This window comes from Narcine bancroftii, chromosome 4 (genome assembly GCF_036971445.1).
Source record: "Narcine bancroftii isolate sNarBan1 chromosome 4, sNarBan1.hap1, whole genome shotgun sequence".
NCBI classification, from domain to species: domain Eukaryota; kingdom Metazoa; phylum Chordata; class Chondrichthyes; order Torpediniformes; family Narcinidae; genus Narcine; species Narcine bancroftii.
The window spans coordinates 224,786,082-224,802,862 of NC_091472.1; the positions used below are offsets into that span (position 1 = coordinate 224,786,082).

General features: G+C 43.0%; 1 protein-coding gene across 6 annotated transcripts in view; it reads right to left on the minus strand.

Annotated features, from left to right (window-relative positions):
- trak2 (trafficking protein, kinesin binding 2) overlaps nucleotides 1-16,781 on the minus strand; it is a 175,014-nt gene that overhangs the window by 117,981 nt on the left and 40,252 nt on the right. For all 6 annotated transcript variants that reach the window (XR_011356409.1, XM_069934116.1, XM_069934117.1 and 3 more), the window contains 2 exons: nucleotides 7,583-7,915; nucleotides 3,920-4,114 (listed from right to left, as the gene is read on the minus strand). Coding sequence is in view for 5 of the 6 variants with exons in the window: in XM_069934116.1 (XP_069790217.1) it covers nucleotides 3,920-4,114; nucleotides 7,583-7,637 (250 nt within the window). In the remaining variant the exon portion in view is untranslated. The remainder of the gene's footprint in view (nucleotides 1-3,919; nucleotides 4,115-7,582; nucleotides 7,916-16,781) is intronic.

Genomic DNA, 16,781 nt, shown 5'->3' on the forward strand with positions numbered 1-16,781 from the left:
TCTAGAAGTCTGCATCCTCTTACACCTATTATTCATTTGTTTGATAAAAATCTGATAGGTATCTTAATTGTGCTGCTCTATAATAATTCTTAAAGTTTGGTAGTTGTAAGCCTCCTTGTTTGTCTTCTTCTTCTTTGGCTTAGCGGACGAAGATTTACGGAGGGGTAATGTCCACGTCAGCTGCAGGCTCGTTTGTGGCTGACAAGTCCGAGGCGGGACAGGCAGACACGGTTGCAGCGGTTGCAAGGGAAAATTGGTTGGTTGTGGTTGGGTTTTTCCTCCTTTGTCTTTTGACAGTGAGGTGGGCTCTGCGGTCTTCTTCAAAGGAGGTTGCTGCCCGCCGAACTGTGAGGTGCCAAGATGCACGGTTTGAGGTGATATCAGCCCATTGGTGGTGGTCAATGTGGCAGGCACCAAGAGCTTTCTTTAGGCAGTCCTTGTACCTCTTCTTTGGTGTACCTCTGTCTCGGTGGCCAGTGGAGAGCTCGCCATATAACACAATCTTGGGAAGGCGATGGTCGTCCATTCTGGAGATGTGACCTACCCAGCGCATGTGTTTTTATTTATATATATATATTTTAAAATATACACACAAACACACACATACACATGTACACACACATACACATGTACACACACATACACATGTACACACACATATATACACAAACACACACACAAACATAGGAATTGTGTACATTTGTGAAAAAAATGTGGTTTACCTTGTATTTCACAAACTAATAACAAGGATACAGGGCATGTAAGAGCCAAAATATGTGCACCTAGCTGGTTAGTCGGCGTTCCAGGTCTGTTGGCTGGGCACGGCCATCTTGATTCCTGTGTGCATGCGCAAGTCTTCATTTGGTGCACATGCAGTGAGTTCAAGTACTGGTGTTTGGTTGGCACATGCATGAGAGTTAAGAACCCTAACGATATTGTATTCATGCCCTTAACTCTTGCGCATGCCCCAACCGAACACCAGTACATGAACCATGCATGCGCCAATGGAAGACTTGCGCATGTGCACAAGAATCAAGATACCCAGGCCCAGCCTATGGACCCCAGCTAATAAGGGAATTACGCATCATTTGGCTCTTAAATGCCCTGTATCCCTTTATAGTTTGTCAAATACAACATAAACTGCGTACATTTTATATTTTTTCTACAAATTTTTGGTCGTTGAGCAGATGGACGCAAGTCGGATAGGTCACAAGTCAGGGAATACCTGTATATACATACACACATATACATACATACATACACATAGATGCATAAATACCAGGTATACCACGCTTTACAAAACTAGAGCGTTCCTACTGAACCTTTCATAAACTGAAATGGCATAAAGCAAAGAAGTGATTACTATTGATTTCTATGGGAAAATTTTTTGACTGTTGCCAGCTCCAAAAAGAAACCTACCAAATCATACCAAATAACACATCAAACCTAAAATAACTAACATTTATTAAAAGCAGGAATGATATTGATAAATACACAGCGTATAAAGTAGGAATAATGTATGCACAGTGTAGTTAGGCTGTGTAGTTCGGAGGTTGGGGTGGTGGGAAGTACAGAAGACTAGGATGTAGGAGAGAGAGGAAGAGCTCCTCGGGGTCCGTGCCTCTATAATGGCTCACATTTTTTCGTAAAAGTGAAAATCCTTTCATAAAAGTTAATTTGTGTAAAGCAGTATTCGTGAAGCAGCTTGAACTGCCTGGACGGGTAACAGGTATCAGAAGAGGGATGCAAGGAAGTGCCGAGGGTGCTGAAGGGTTCCTGACCGTGTGGAAGGTTCAGATTTGGAGCTCAGGTTGACAATGGTTTGGACTGGACTCTGTGGGGGCTGAGGACACTCACTGACACTAGGAGGACTCTCCTTTGTTTCTCTTTCTCTGACTTTGTCTGGCTGAAAGACTGTAAGAGGTGCTTAGGCAATTCCTGCCAGTGGCAAATCTATCTGCCTTGCAGCAGGCAAAAAGAAATTTCATGTAATAGTAATAAAACAATGACCTATGACAATAAATTGAATCTTGATATACACATATGTCCCTTTCACAATGTTTTCAGAGGTTTCAGGTTACCTTACAACCAATTCAGCTGAATATTCTGTAGTCACATAGGAAATAAGGCAGTCATTTTGTCGACAACATACTTTTAACAGATTGCAACATGACAATGACCAGATATAACGTTGATTAAAGAATAAATATTGGGGGACCGTATTCATTTATCTTCAATTAACTCCTATTAATACAATAGAATATTTTACAAAAAAATTCAAGAGGGTGGATAGACCATTGGTTAATATTTCATCCCAAACAAATCAACTCCAGAGAACACCAAATCCTAGTACTGCACTGGCTGCCATCTTGAATGATCTGTAGTCTTTGGAAATGGATTTGAATTCAGTCTTTTGACTCAGCAACAAATATGTCATTATCTGTGTCATTTTTTAAATGAATGATCTCCGGCTATCCATTCAAATATCAATCAAAACAGTTTATTCATATTTGCTCTCTAAAATCATTTCTAACAAGGAATTCAAAATCAAGAGGTGGAAATTAGCAGAAATTAAAAGACACCCAAGTACAATGATAGGGTTCCCTGCCATTGGCATAATATTTGCATTTAATCACCATTTTGCACAAGCTTTCTAAAAATAAAGCAATGTCAATTCTTGTTATTCACAAATCCTTACCATAGTGACCCCAATATGGCTGGGATATCAAGCATATTTTAATAATTATGCATACGCTTCCTCAACAGCTTGTTTCAAAAAGATGGGTCAAGACTCCATTCACAGAGATCAACATGATGCAGAGGAGAGGTGCAGGAACCAGAGCTCCAGGAAAATCAAAAGTAAAAGTGGATAAATACAGTCAGGAGAACTAAGAAAGTAACAAAAACAAAGCAACAGAAAAGCAATAGGTAAGAAACAAATTGGGAGGAAAGAAAAAAAACCCCACCCTCAAAGAATCATCAGCCTCGATGTTCCACAACGATCAGAAGCGGCAGCCTAGTGGTGGAGAAGATGGCGGGGGCTGTTTGAAGTCTCCAAGGAAAGAAGACCTGGGGGCGGAGTTTTGGCCCGCCACGGCAGATGACTCACCCGGACTGGTGATAGACAGTCACGATGGTGGCGGCAAAGGGACTCTCTTGTCAGTGGGCCCAGAAAAATAATACAAGCAGTACCACAGGAGCAACACTGCAGCGTGAGGCAAGTCCAACGAGTGGTGGGAGTGGCGCGCTGGCAGCAGCATCAATGTCGAGGATATCAGAGGTCCGGAGGAAGCTGTAGGCAATCCTGACCCCACGGTGATAGGCCAGGGAAAGAGCACGGGCAAGCGCTGTGGGAGCACTGCTTCCTGAAGCACAGGGTGATGCCTGTGAGCAGCAGAAACAGTGCACTGGCAGTACGAGTGATTCTGGCCCTGCATCGGAGGCACCAGAGAGCGGCATGGATGGCGCCGCAGTAGCGACACTGCCTGCAGTATGGGGTGAGCCCCGCACCAGCAGTACAGGTGATCCCACCCCCATCTCGGAGAGCAGCACAGATGGTGAGGAGGAGGTGAACCGGCGTGGTGGCTCAACGTTTTGAGCAGGTCGAGGGGAGAGGGAGGCCTCCGAGCCCTACATCAGACTTGATAGAGGCTGTGGTCAAGGCCAAGTTGGTTAAGTTGGAAGGAACACTTAATAATTCAAAGTCCATCAGCTAACAGATTAAAATCTATTTCGTGTGCATTTATTTATTCATTAACACTGTCAAATGTAACTTGAGGGAATGATATCGTAAATTGGAACAGAGATTATACAAAGAGTGCAATGTGTTTGATTTGTTTTCTCCCCACATGAGACATTTGCCTTTTGAACTGACACAATAAATCATTCAAGAAAAAGTCACCACATCCCAGTTACTTACTCATGTAGCGGAATGCTTCCTCAGCCTGGGTAGAAGAAAGCCCACTGGATGCATGGCCAGGATGCTCAGAGGTCTGCTCCCAGTCCTTGTTCTGAAAGAGATTGAGCGACTCTGCTCGTAGCTGATACTGGGGAAGCTGGTCTTCAATCAAGCTCACAAGCTCCACTTCAGGCAACTCCTCACTGCTGCACACATCTGGTAGCAGGTACAGAAAAATACTTCAGGGCCACCTTATCACAACTGTTCTGCACATTTCACAGAAAGGTATGCAGCAACCTTGTCCAGAGAAGGACCAATTTACTTGCACTTCTAATTCCATGCTCAAGATTTATCTCCTTTACATTAGAGAAACCAAACATAAGATTGCGGGGACGCTAAACAGAACATTGTTGTTCTGAAGTATAACCTCTCTGATCAGTTGGCTTCTGTCAGGGTACATTGCACCCCTTAGGGTTTCAATGTAAGAGATCAATAATTTCAAGTCTCTGGGTTTTCTTATTTGTCAAAACTGGTAGGTTCTGATCTCACCTGTAACATTCATTCAACATCTACTTGGTAAGAGTCTTTATCTTTATTAGTATATTATTAAGTACTGTATATTAGTACATCAGTTGTGGCCAGCACCACTCCTGAAGGTAAGTACACGACCATGACAGCTTTATCTGTAAACTTGGGGGAAGAAGGGTTAATTATGATAGTGGTATGGTTAGCGTCGCGTCTAGTGCCATGTTCTCACAATGCTCGCAAATGGGGTTCAAATTTAAAGGAAGGTGCGATGAGGGCCTGATTGGACACTCACGTGGACGTGAGTCATGTTGTCAGCACGAGGATGGTGCACCGAGGACCTGACCAGGACACTGCCGTGGAGGTGAGTCAGGTTGTCAGGGCATGGAAGGAGCACTGAGGACCTGACTGGGACACTGCCGTGGAGGTGAGTCAGGTTGTCAGCGTGAGGAAGGTGCACCGAGGAGCTGACTAGGATACTGGTGTGGAGAGGAGTCAGGGTGCACCAAGGGCCTGACTAGGATACCAGGATGAAGAGGTGGTTGATGGGAAAGTCACATAATTAACCCTTCTTCCCCCAAGTTTACAGATAAAGCTATCATGGTCGTGTACTTACCTTCAGGAAGATAGTCTTAGGTTACCTGATCAATATTGCTCGACAAGCTGGGTGGAGCAAAGCCAGACAAAATCTAATCCTGATTAGTGCAAAGAGATATGCTCTGGGAGATCTAATAAGGGCAAGACAAATGAATGGGAGCATTCCAGGAAGTGTTGGGCAACAGAAAGACCTTGAAGAATCACTAAAGGTGAAAGCACAGATTGATAAGGTGGTGAAGAAAGCCTATGGAATGCTGGCTTACATTAGCCAGGGCATAGAATAAAAAAGCATGGAGGTTATAGAACACCTTTATAAGCCCATAGCTGGAGTGCATTTCATTGTCGCTGCACCATATGTAGAACATGAATACTCGGGATAGGGTGTGGGTGTGAAGGAAATTGACCAAGATGCTGTCTTTTCTCTTATTACCCCACAACTTGATAAAGAGGAGAGGCCTCTCAGCCCAAATAGCCTGTGGCAGCTGTGTGCAACAGCAATCCAATCATTCCAATGGCCGTCTTCTCCCCTTAAAATTGTAAAATATTTTCTTTCAAGTATTTATTCAGTTCCTTTTCTGAATACCATGAACGAATATGTACTCAATGTCGCATTCCAATCACACGCTGCTTAAAACAGTTTGCTCCCCTCTGTATTGAGCCAATCATCTGCCTTCACACATTTGACCCTTCTGCCAATTAAAATACTGTATTGGACTGATCCAAAATGATTTCAGATCTCTTTATCAAATCTCATCTCAAAATTCAAAGGACATTAACTTCAGCTTCTCTAATTCGTCCAAATCATTCTTTCCTGAAATCAATCTCATAACTACGTTTGTACCTTTTACATTTTTTCACATCTTTCCTAAAATGTGATGTCCAAAACCAGAAGCAAAACTTTAATTGAGCCAACCCAGTTTTTTGTAATGGGTGGGGCAGTACAGTTGGTGTAGTGGTTAGTGCAACGCTTTTACAGTGCCAACAATCGCAACCGGGATTCAAATCCCACACTGTCTGTAAGGAGTTCGTACATTCTCCGCATGTCTGCATGGGTTTTCCCCAGGAATTCTGGTTTCCTCCCACAGTTCAAAATGTAATTGAATGTAAATTGGATGTCATGGACTCATGGGCTGAAATGGCCTGTTACCATGCTAAAGAACTAAATTTTAAAAGTTCCTTGCTCAAAGCCAATTTGTTTTTATATCATGGCCATGATTTTAAATGCCTTTTTGAAAACTATTTTCTCAACTTGCCTTGATACTTTTAACCATTTATGTACATCTTCTTCCAGATTGTTCCTGCAGCCTTTTATCTCATCTAGAATTCTTCTTGTGGGTCCTGAAATATATTTCTGCTTTTAACTGCCAACAGGTTTTACTAGGAGGGACCCCCTTTGATGAAAACAGATATTGCATCAAAAGTTGGTTCCGCTATCTTTTAGATTAATTTTAAAATGTCGGTTTCACTATTAATGACCTAAATAAACTTAGCATATCTCTTGCAAAGGCGATCTTCCTGTCCACCCAGCGACCATCAGCATGAAAAATGTCACTCATTGGGAGAGGGAAAACAGGCTAACACTACAGACATATGACACTAGATTTGCTCAGGGTTCAAAACTGGGCCCATGTTCCTAATAATCAAATAAAAATATGGGCAATATGTTGACTCGGGTTTTGATCTTTTCCTTCTTTAACTTCTACTTCTTAACTCGATAAGAGCTTTCTGGTCTCTTATATCAACATCAAGGCATGGGGAAAATCAGTAATTTCTTTCAACTTCAATCCAAAGCCAAAACTATTTTGCTGGGGGCTCAGATGCAACTACACTTTGAGAACCTTAACCTCTCAATCCACTCCTAAACCACCCATTTCTATTTTGGCATCATTGTCCATGACAATCCAGTATGGTACTTGTTCCACTCATAATTCTGTCCTTCATCATTCACCAACAACACAAATCATTCACTGCCAAATCCTCCACCCCCAACAAATTTCCCTTTGTTAAATTTCAATTTTTTTTTAATATCAATCACTTTGTCTCTTGCTCCAATCCCATCCCAATCCTTGGTCCTTCCCTTATTTTTGTAAACTTCTCCATGTCTCAGTATCCAGTTAGCATTTGAATCCGAAAACACTTCCACAACTTGCGTGTACCTCACTCAGTTCTAGATTCCAGAATTTTTTTCCCCCCCAAAACCCTCTTTTGCTGCCTCTCCCATCTCCCAAAGACAAAATGACCTCATCACTGATTATCTCTGCTCACTCTAATCCTTGTCTCAATTGTCTGTTAGTGGGTAGTGCAGAAAATTAAAAGCATTTTATAGCCAAAGGCTTTATCCGAAAAGTACACCATCCCTTAATTTCAGGCTTAAAACAGCAAGCAAAAAAGTGAAAAAAAAACAATGGCATGCCTCACTGGTGCTCAGACCTTTCAGCTGAACACTGAAGTCAGTAGTTATTCCAAGTTTAGTAATTTACAATTAGACACAGGTTTCACACTACATTTAAAGGGAAACAAAAATAATTTTCTCTAAATTAAGAATTAAGATTCGGTTCTTACCAGTGATGGTCCCCGTCTCTTTTTGATCAACATTCATGGGGTTATTTTCTGGCATTACTTATCCACAGACATCCTGGAAAATTTCCTCTTGCAAATTCCCCTGCCATCCAAATAGGTTGAATAAAACAGGCGAGATGATTCAAAGCTGGAGAAGGGCTATGCATACCATCCCATACGATCCTTAGTACTAGTGAGTGGATTTAAAGTCTGCTTTCGATCACATCTCATTCAGTTAAGATGAAGTGAAGAAAACTATGAAAAGCTGGGCTGGCAACTTGCAAAAAAAATCAAATGGAGAGAGAATGGTCATGATGCTCCATCTTCAAATGCAACCTGCAGCAAACCAGAAAGAAATCACACTTAGCACAAATCTATTGAAGTCCCCTGGTAACAACACTGTTAGCTCAGGAGCTTCTTCAATTAATCTTGTACATTTGCAAGTGGATAACATCAAGAGATCAAAAGGAACTTTTTCTTTTGTAACTGGGTGACACGGTTAGCGCAATGCTGTAATAGTGCCAGTGATCGGGGCCAGGGTTTGAAGCCCGCGCTGTTTGTAAGGAGTTTGTATGTTTTCCCTGTGTCTGTGTGGGTTTTCCCTGAGGGCTCCAGCTTCCTCCCACCGTTCAAAAAAAAAGAAAGGTGTGTAGGTCAATTGGGTGTAATTGGGCTGCACAGGCTCGTGGGCTGAAATGGCCTGTACCCTTGCTAAATGGTTAAATTTTTTTAATAATAAATATTTCACCACACAATTACATTCAGGAATAAATGATCCAGCAAAAGCAGTAAAGTGGCAGAGGACAAGCGAAGTTTTTGGCTTTACACTGAGGCAATGATTATACAGAATGCAAAGCTAAACTGTTGTTTTAACATGAAGTATATGAGAAAATCTGCAGATGTTGAGGTTTAGTCCAGTGTACAAAAGTGCTGGAAAAACTCAGCAGATAACACACATCCATAGGGAGTAAAAGACAGTCAACATTTTGGGCCAGGGCTAAGTTAGCCCTGTCAATAAAGGGTAAAATCACTACATTCGTGAAAAATGAGCTTAACTCAAAAGTTCAAGATGTAGAATCAAATTCAAGATTCTTTTATTGTCATCTTTATTGTCAGCACAGAAAATGTATTACATGAAATTGCCTTCTGCCTTTAGCATCACCTGATGCCCCTTAAGTACGAGAAAGAGAAGCAAAAGAGAGTCCCAAGGGAAAGAACTCATCACTGGCAACAGAGATAATAACTAAGGTCAAAAGGCAGTTGAAAGGGATTAGGAAAAGAGATACAAAGAAGAATGATATATATTGCAGACATTTAATGAGGATTCAGATCTTTCAACAAAGATATTTTACATTGAGGTATGGTTACAATATTTACCAATGATGCTGGTTTTTGCTGAAAAGCCCAAAATGTGCACATTCACATAAAAATCAAAGACCTTCTCAACAAGACGAACAATGAGGCCATCCTTGCTGAATTTGCTTTATTTGACTATTTTTAGGTTTGACAGTGCTTTGGCCATTATAAAATTATTCTATAATAATTGGATAGCACAATTGGCGTAGCGGTTAGCACAAAACCTTTATAGCGATCAGCGATGGGACCAGGGTTTGAATCTTGTGCTGTCTGTAAGGAGTTCGTACAAAATGTACTGCATGCCTTTTCCCCCGGGGGCTCCGGTTTCGTCCCAATGTTTGAAACGTACCGGGGGTATAGGTTAATTGGATGTAAATTGGGCAACATGGACTCGTGGACCAAAATGGCCTGTTACCATGCTGTATGTCTAAATTGAAAAAAAAACAATAAAATTGACACATGTACCAGGCACTTATCCTCTGGATTAGCATCGATAGCTGCTAAAATATCAAATATGAAAGAAAGTTCACCCTCACTCCCAGAACCTCCATCCTCTTGTGTACAAGCTGGCAGTAAACAGGAAATAAGACAGAGACTACAGGCTTTCCTCTACTTACGATGGGGTTACATTCCAGCAAACCCATCCTAAGTGAAAAAGAATAGGTACTGTACAGTACCTGGTTTTGGTGGCGCTGCTATCAATTGATAACAATTATTAAGTTGTACCGATACGCACCATTAACGTACACAGTTGAAAGCACACTGGGCCCGAAGAATGTTTATTGAACTAAAGTTAATTGCTGGATGGTGAGGATGCTAAAGTGACAGGGTCATAATTTCTCTCTTCTGATGATGCTCGAAAACAGCTCATCGAATGCACTACGTCATCGACACTTGTTGATGGTTTAACAGGCGTAGTCTTCGTTCACGAAACTGCATGCATGGTTGTGTCTCACTGCCAAAGCCCAGCATTGTGAGAGAGTTATCATACCACATATTGCATTCTTGGGAACAGACTGAAATTCAAAATTCAAAGTATGGATTCTACCAAATGCATATCGCTTTCGTGCCATTGTAACTTCAAAAAATCATAAATTGAACCATTGTAAGTAGAAGAGCAGCTGTATTTTGCAAGTCAATTTTAGAATGAAGTATCTTTTTAAACAACTTCAGTGAGCCAGTGAAACCACAAGTAAGGATCAAAACTCTAGCAGGTGAAATTCGCTGTTCAACACTTGCGGAGGATATATTTATAACACCAGTTGTGTGTGCAAATTCAATCCAACTCACAGCAGTGGCTGATGGAAGAGTTAATGATTTTTATTCTGGCTGCTCATATTGTGGTTAAGCAGCTGGACCTTGACAGCAACTTCAAGTTCATTTTTGCTGGTTCCCTGACTTCATTTCCTGACCCACCTACATCATTGCAACATTAAAACAAAACAGGAAAATGCTCTCAATGTTAATCACATTCAGAGGCTGAACAATTCTATCTTAAAATAATTTTAAAACTCTCACCATTTGGCAGGCAGTTAGCATAGCCATTAGCGCAATGCTGTTACAGCAGCAGTGACTGGGGTTCGAATCCAGCGCTGTCTGCATGGAGTTTATATGTTCTCCCCGTGTCTGTGTGGGTTTCCTTGGTGCAACAGTTTCCTCTCACCCTTCAAAATACACTGAGGTTGTAGGTTAATTGGGTGGCATAGGACTTTTACCATGTTGTGTATCTTAATTTTTTTTAAAAAAGGACTTTGAAAGCAATATTCTGTGATGATAATCAGGAGGAAATCAGTTGAACACAATGCAGTCCTCATCGTGGGGTCAATTGTAGAGAGGGTCAAGAACTTCAAATTCCTGGGTGTCAACATCTCCAAAGATCTGAATTATTCAGTCCTACAGATACTGTCAAATAAATTTAGTCCATCTATGACACAGTAGCAACAACTGATTTTCTAATTCTTCATTCCATCTGGGTTGTTGGAAGATCTTGCACAAACTCTTCTGCTTATACAAAACTCGAAAAGAACTTATTTTCATCTCCAGGAAAGAAAATCTTCAAGGTTGCAGGATGATGTAATACAAATCGTTATCTGGGTTAAATTCTCTTCTTTTTAATAAATCTACATTTATTACATTTTATCTACATAAAACAAAATTTTACCCCCTTCATACTGAAGCGATTGTTTCCTTGCTGTTGCCTCTTTTGCCATCAGAGTCAAGATCTATCTTGATATCAAAGAAATTTAATTAGCACAGAACATGGTTTCTGATTTGGAAATGGTTTTCCTCTGAGGGCTCATCCATCTCAGTAGGGTGTTCAAAATTCTCTTGTCCCAACACTTCAGCAATCTATTTCATAAAAAAGCCAATTGAATCTTGCTCCTCCACTCCTTCTTTAAGACCCACTAATTTAATATTATTTCTTCTACTAAAATGTTCCAGTATATCTACTTTCTGCTGAAGCATTTGATTTTCCATAGTTAAAACAGTGATAGTGTCTTCCACTTTATCATCAACATGCTGCATTTCTTCCTGCATTTTCTTCATTTTCCCATTTCACATCTAATTTTCTCTTCATTTTATTAACTGAATCAGACTTTATTTATTTCCCCTTCCATTTCCCTTTTCATTCCATGAAATTCTCTTAATAATGATTTAACATTGGTTATATCTTTTACTTTTAAAAGTCTTAACTTCTTTCAGAACCTCCTCTTCTTGTTGCTGGTCTTCCTCTTCGCTGCTAATCCCTTGCGAGCTCGACTCTTCCTCTTCAGATGGCATCACTGAAGGCCCCAGCTTTTCGTACATGTGCAATTCACTTCCAAGTTCTTACCCGACGCCATCTCTCCATTGCTGCGGGAGAGCGATGTCGGCAGATGCACCCTCTGCAGGTTCACTCACCCAGGGAGCAGCTTGAACGCTAGCTCCCTCCTTCAAGCTTCCTGTAGGCCTCTGATCTCTTCTCGTCTTCTCTTCACGTTGGGCTCCAGGTTGGACTGCAGCAGTTTTTTCTTTCTTCGGAGGAATTTTTAAAATGTCGTTTCAGTGTTTAAATGTGCTTCAAAAAGTTTAATTAATGTAAAATGTTACTTATTTAGTACTTTCTTTATTAGTTTACCAGGAGGGTCAGGTTCTTACGTCCTAACCCTGTGACAGCATGCAATGTCCCCTGAACAGTTTCTTTCCAACAGCTATCAGGCTCTTGTACCTCCCCTTGTTGCACTAATCAGAGACCACTCCAACACGACAAACTCTGCACTATTGCGAAAGCATTGGGTTTTTTTGTGTTAGGATAACTAAATATTTATTAGCTATCTATTTTTTGTATTTACCACCTCTTTTTAATTCATTTAAGTATACTATTGAAGTTTTTGCAGTTTTTTTTTAAACGAAGTATCTGTTCAGCTGAAGCAAGAAGTTTGGTGCAGACGTACATCGTACAATGTATATGAAAATAATGTCAATATCATTAGAGCATAAATGAGTGCATGAATATTTTTGATCCACCATAAATAAATGATATTTACCAAGTTATATAAAAATTGGAACAGTAACAGATGGGAATGAAATAGAACAGAGTTTTGTTTTGGTGCAGTTTACATTTTGTCGATTTGAAATATACTTCTCACCATCCAGTTAACAATGACAAAATCAAAGCTGGAGGACATTCAATATATCATGCCTGTGCCAGTTCTTTGAAAGCTGTCTATTTACTGCAGTCCCATTCCTTGCTCTGCAAACTTCTCCTTTTCAAGTTTATATTCAAATTAACTTTGTTCATTAAAGAATGCACATTTTGGTTAACTCAATGCAATTCATGATGTCACATTGATAGACTGGAGCAAATTTAAATCTGAAATAAAGAACTTGCAGTTTTTATAGTTTGTAATTTTTATAGAACTTCCATATATTACATAGAAAGAATTTCTATAACAATTTTTATGAGATGGGGGAACAGGTAAAAAATACAGAAAATACTATCTTGTCATGTTCTGATTTGCTCCTAGCTTCAACCCTTCTGTGCCAATTCCACATCACTCGTCATTAATGAAGTTGTCCCCAGGGCCTACTGCGGGTCGGTGGTGAGTTTGGAGCAGGCAATAGAGTGAGAGAGTAGAAGAGTGTTAGGAGCTTAGGCAGTATCAGGTAGAGTAGGTTTACAGGTGTTAATTTGAGGACTAGAGGTATGAGTGTAAGGCTAGTTTTCTGTGCATTGTGTCAGATGTGGGAGGTCCTGGAGTTTCCCAGCCTCCCATACAGCCATATCTGCACCCAGTGTGTTAAGCTGCAGCTCTTAAGGGACCCCATTAGGGAACTGGAGTTTCAGCTCAATGACCTTCATCTGGTCAGGGAGAGTGAGGAGGTGGTAGAGAGGAGTTACGGACAGGTGGTCACACCAGGGCCACGGGAGACAGACATGTGGCAACAGTCAGAGGGGGAAGGGGAAGAGATAGGGACTAGAGAGTACCCCTGTGGGTGTGCCCCTTGACAATGAGTACTCCTGTTTGAGAACTGTTGGGGGGGTACAGCCTACCTAGGGGAAGCAAAAATGGCAGTGCCTCTGGCATAGAGTCTGGTCGTATGGCTCAGAAGGGTAGGGAAAGGAAGAGGAGGGCGATAGTGATAGGGTACTCTATAGTTAGGAGGTCAGACAAGCAATTCGGTGGATGAAGAAAGGAAGCTCAGATAGGGGTTTGCCTCCCAGGTTCCAGGGTCCGGGATGTTTCAGATCGTATCTGGGAGATGGGGGAGGGAGATATTCTGCAGTGGGAGGAAGAACAGCCAGAGGTCATGGTACATATTGGTACCAGTGACATAGGTAGGAAAAGAGAAGACATCCTGAAAAAAGATTTTATGGAGTTGAGAAGCAGGACCACAAAGGTAGTAATCTCGGGATTTCTGCCTGTGCCAAGAGACAGTGAGCATAGGAATAGAATGAAGTGGAGGATAAATGCATGGCTGAAGGATTGGAGCAGGGGTCAGGGATTCAGATTTCTGAACCATTGGGACTTCTTTTGGGGCAGGCGGGACCGGTACAAAAAGCACTTGAATCCCAGGGGGACCAATATCCTGGCAGGAAGGTTTATTAAGGGGACTGGGGAGAGTTTAAACTAGAATTGTTGGGGGGGTGGGAATCGAACTGAAGAGACTGGGGAAGAGAAAAAGCCTAGAGACAGAATGTGAGGGAGGATAGACGATAACAGAAAAGGGAAGTGCTCAGATGGATGGCTTGAAATGTGTCCATTTTAACATGAGTTTTGTTAACTAAGAGGATGAGCTTGGAGCTATGATGTGGTGGCCATTATGGAGACTTGGATGGCTCAGGGACAGGATTGGTTACTTCAAGTGCTGGTTTTTAGAGGTTTCAGAAAGGACAGAGAATGAGGCAATAGAGGTGATGGCTTGACATGCATCATGGCTTTAGCGATATCTCCTTTGATATGGTTGAATGCCGCCTGGGCTTCTGCCGATAAGGGGAAGCTTGTGGACCTTACTAAGGGGTAGGCTTTAATCGGCATAATTGGGCACCCACTGGGCATAGTAAGAAAAGAACCCCAGGCACTGTTTCAGCGCCTTGACGTTGTGTGGTATTGGGAACTCCATAAGGGGACGCATGCGGTCAGGGTCGGGGCAATGACACCATGTGCCACGACGTAGCCAAGGAGGGCCAGGTGAGTGGTACTAAGCACACACTTCTCCTTGTTATAAGTCAGATTCAGGGACTTGACTGTGTTGAGAAATTTCACTAGGTTTGCATCGTGGTCCTGTTGGTCATGGCCACTGATGGTGACATTGTCAAGACAGGGGAACGTTGCTGTCAGTTTATGCCTGTCTACCATCCTATCCATTGCCCTTTGGAACACTTAGACTCCATTGGTGACTCCAAAGACTCCCTGAGGAAGTGATAAAAGCTGCCATCTGCTTCGAAGACAGTGTATTTGCAGTCCCCTGGGCGAAGGGGGAGTTGCTGGTATGGCGATTTCAGGTCAATTGTGGAGTACACTTTGTACTTGAATCCCAGGGGATTCAATCCTATTGATCATAGCGGCTCTCGGGGGAGGGGGGTTAAGCATCTAGCTGGGTGAAGCGGTTGACTGCCTGGCTGTAATCTATCACCATACAGGGTTTGCTTCCGCCCCCTGACCACCACAATCTGGGCTCGCCATGGGCTTGAACTGTGAGTTATGATCCTCTCTGTCAAGAGTCACTGCACCTCAAACTTTATAAATGCCCAATCCTCAGCGCTATAGCATCTGCTTTTCGTTGCGATGGGCTGGCAGTCCGGGGTCAGGTTCTCGGGTGGAGAGGCCAGAAGCAGGGGCCAGCTGTTGGGGGGAGGGGGTTCTGTGTTGTGAGTTATGGGTGGTTGCAGTCCTCTGAACACCGTCATTACACTCTTAAACTAGTTCTGGAAGTTGAGGCCCAGGAGTATCGGCGCACAGAGATGTGGCATCACAAGTAAATGAAAGTTATCATAGCATTCACCCTCTCCCCTCCCCAACCGTTAATTACACTACACAGTACCCCCGGATCTCCACAAATTGGTCCTTTAAGGCCATAGAGAAGGTGTCGCTCGTGGATCTGACAGAGAGAGAGAGTTTCTCGGCAGTGTCCAGGTGGATAAAGCTCTCTGTGCTCCCACTGTCGAACAGGCAGCTCATCCTTTTTCCATTTACCTTGATCTCCATCATTGAGTGGGCGATCGGATGAGGTCTGCTCTGGTTCAGAGTCACAGAAGTCAGGATTGGGTCGTTGTCATTGCTGTCGAAGGGGAGGCCTGACCAGTAAGATGGCAGCCTCCATGTTGACCACGTTTTCGCATGGAGGAAGAAGGAGGATGTGACGTCGACTGGGTGGCAGAAGGTAGAGATGACATCACCCAGGAAGGCGGAGGAGACGCTGGGTAAGATGGCGACGAATGCAGTCAAGCCATTTGGGACCGGACGTGATGTCAGCGACATGCTGCTCACTCAGGAAGGTTTGGACGACTTACAGACAAGTTGGTAATGCCCTTCTTTCCACACCCAGAGCAGGTCGCCTCCAACTGGCCGCAGTAGTGGCAATCACGGTGGTGGCAGCAGTGGGGTCGTGACTCGCTATTGTGGAGGCCGTCTGTGACGCTGGCTCCCAACATGGCGGCGCTTGCGGTCCACATGTGGAGGCCCCGTTCTTACCAGCGATCTCGTCAGCGTTGCCTTGGGCTGAGTCAAGTGTCCTGGAAAGCTGGAAGGCTCTCTTCAGGGACAGCTTGTCCTCCTCGAGCAGTCGCTGACAAATGCAGTCAGACTTCACTCCAGCCACGCAGGCATCTTGGACCAGCTCCTCCACACACTATGCTATGGGCACGGGGACTGTAGCAGTGCCTCAGCAGTCTCTCCCCATAGCACTTGAAGGAACTAGTCCATGGACTCACCAGGTTGCTGTCTCCTCGAGGCCAGTACATACGGAGTACACTTAGTTCACCCGGGGTCAGTAGAGATTGTGGAACTCAGGCATGGCCTCTGGGTAAGTCGTGCAGCTCCAGATGCCAGGTATGCTCAGTGGCCCACTCTAGCTTGCAGGGCCTTGAATTTCTTCTCGTCAGAGTCTACCAGGCCCACTGTGACTTCGAGGAAGTTTGTGATTGTGCTGCTCGTACCGTTCAGCAGCTTCAGGCGTCTGTGGATCGATTTCGAGTCTGTCAGGTCTCAGCAGCTTGTCCATCCCGTGTGGAAAATTAATGTGTATTAAAGTGATCTGCACTATCAATGACTCCAAAGACTGAGTGAGGAACAATCGGCTTTAATACACATTAGATTTCAGCTGGCCCAACTCCATGTGCTCGAATGAATGGAAGGGGGCAGGG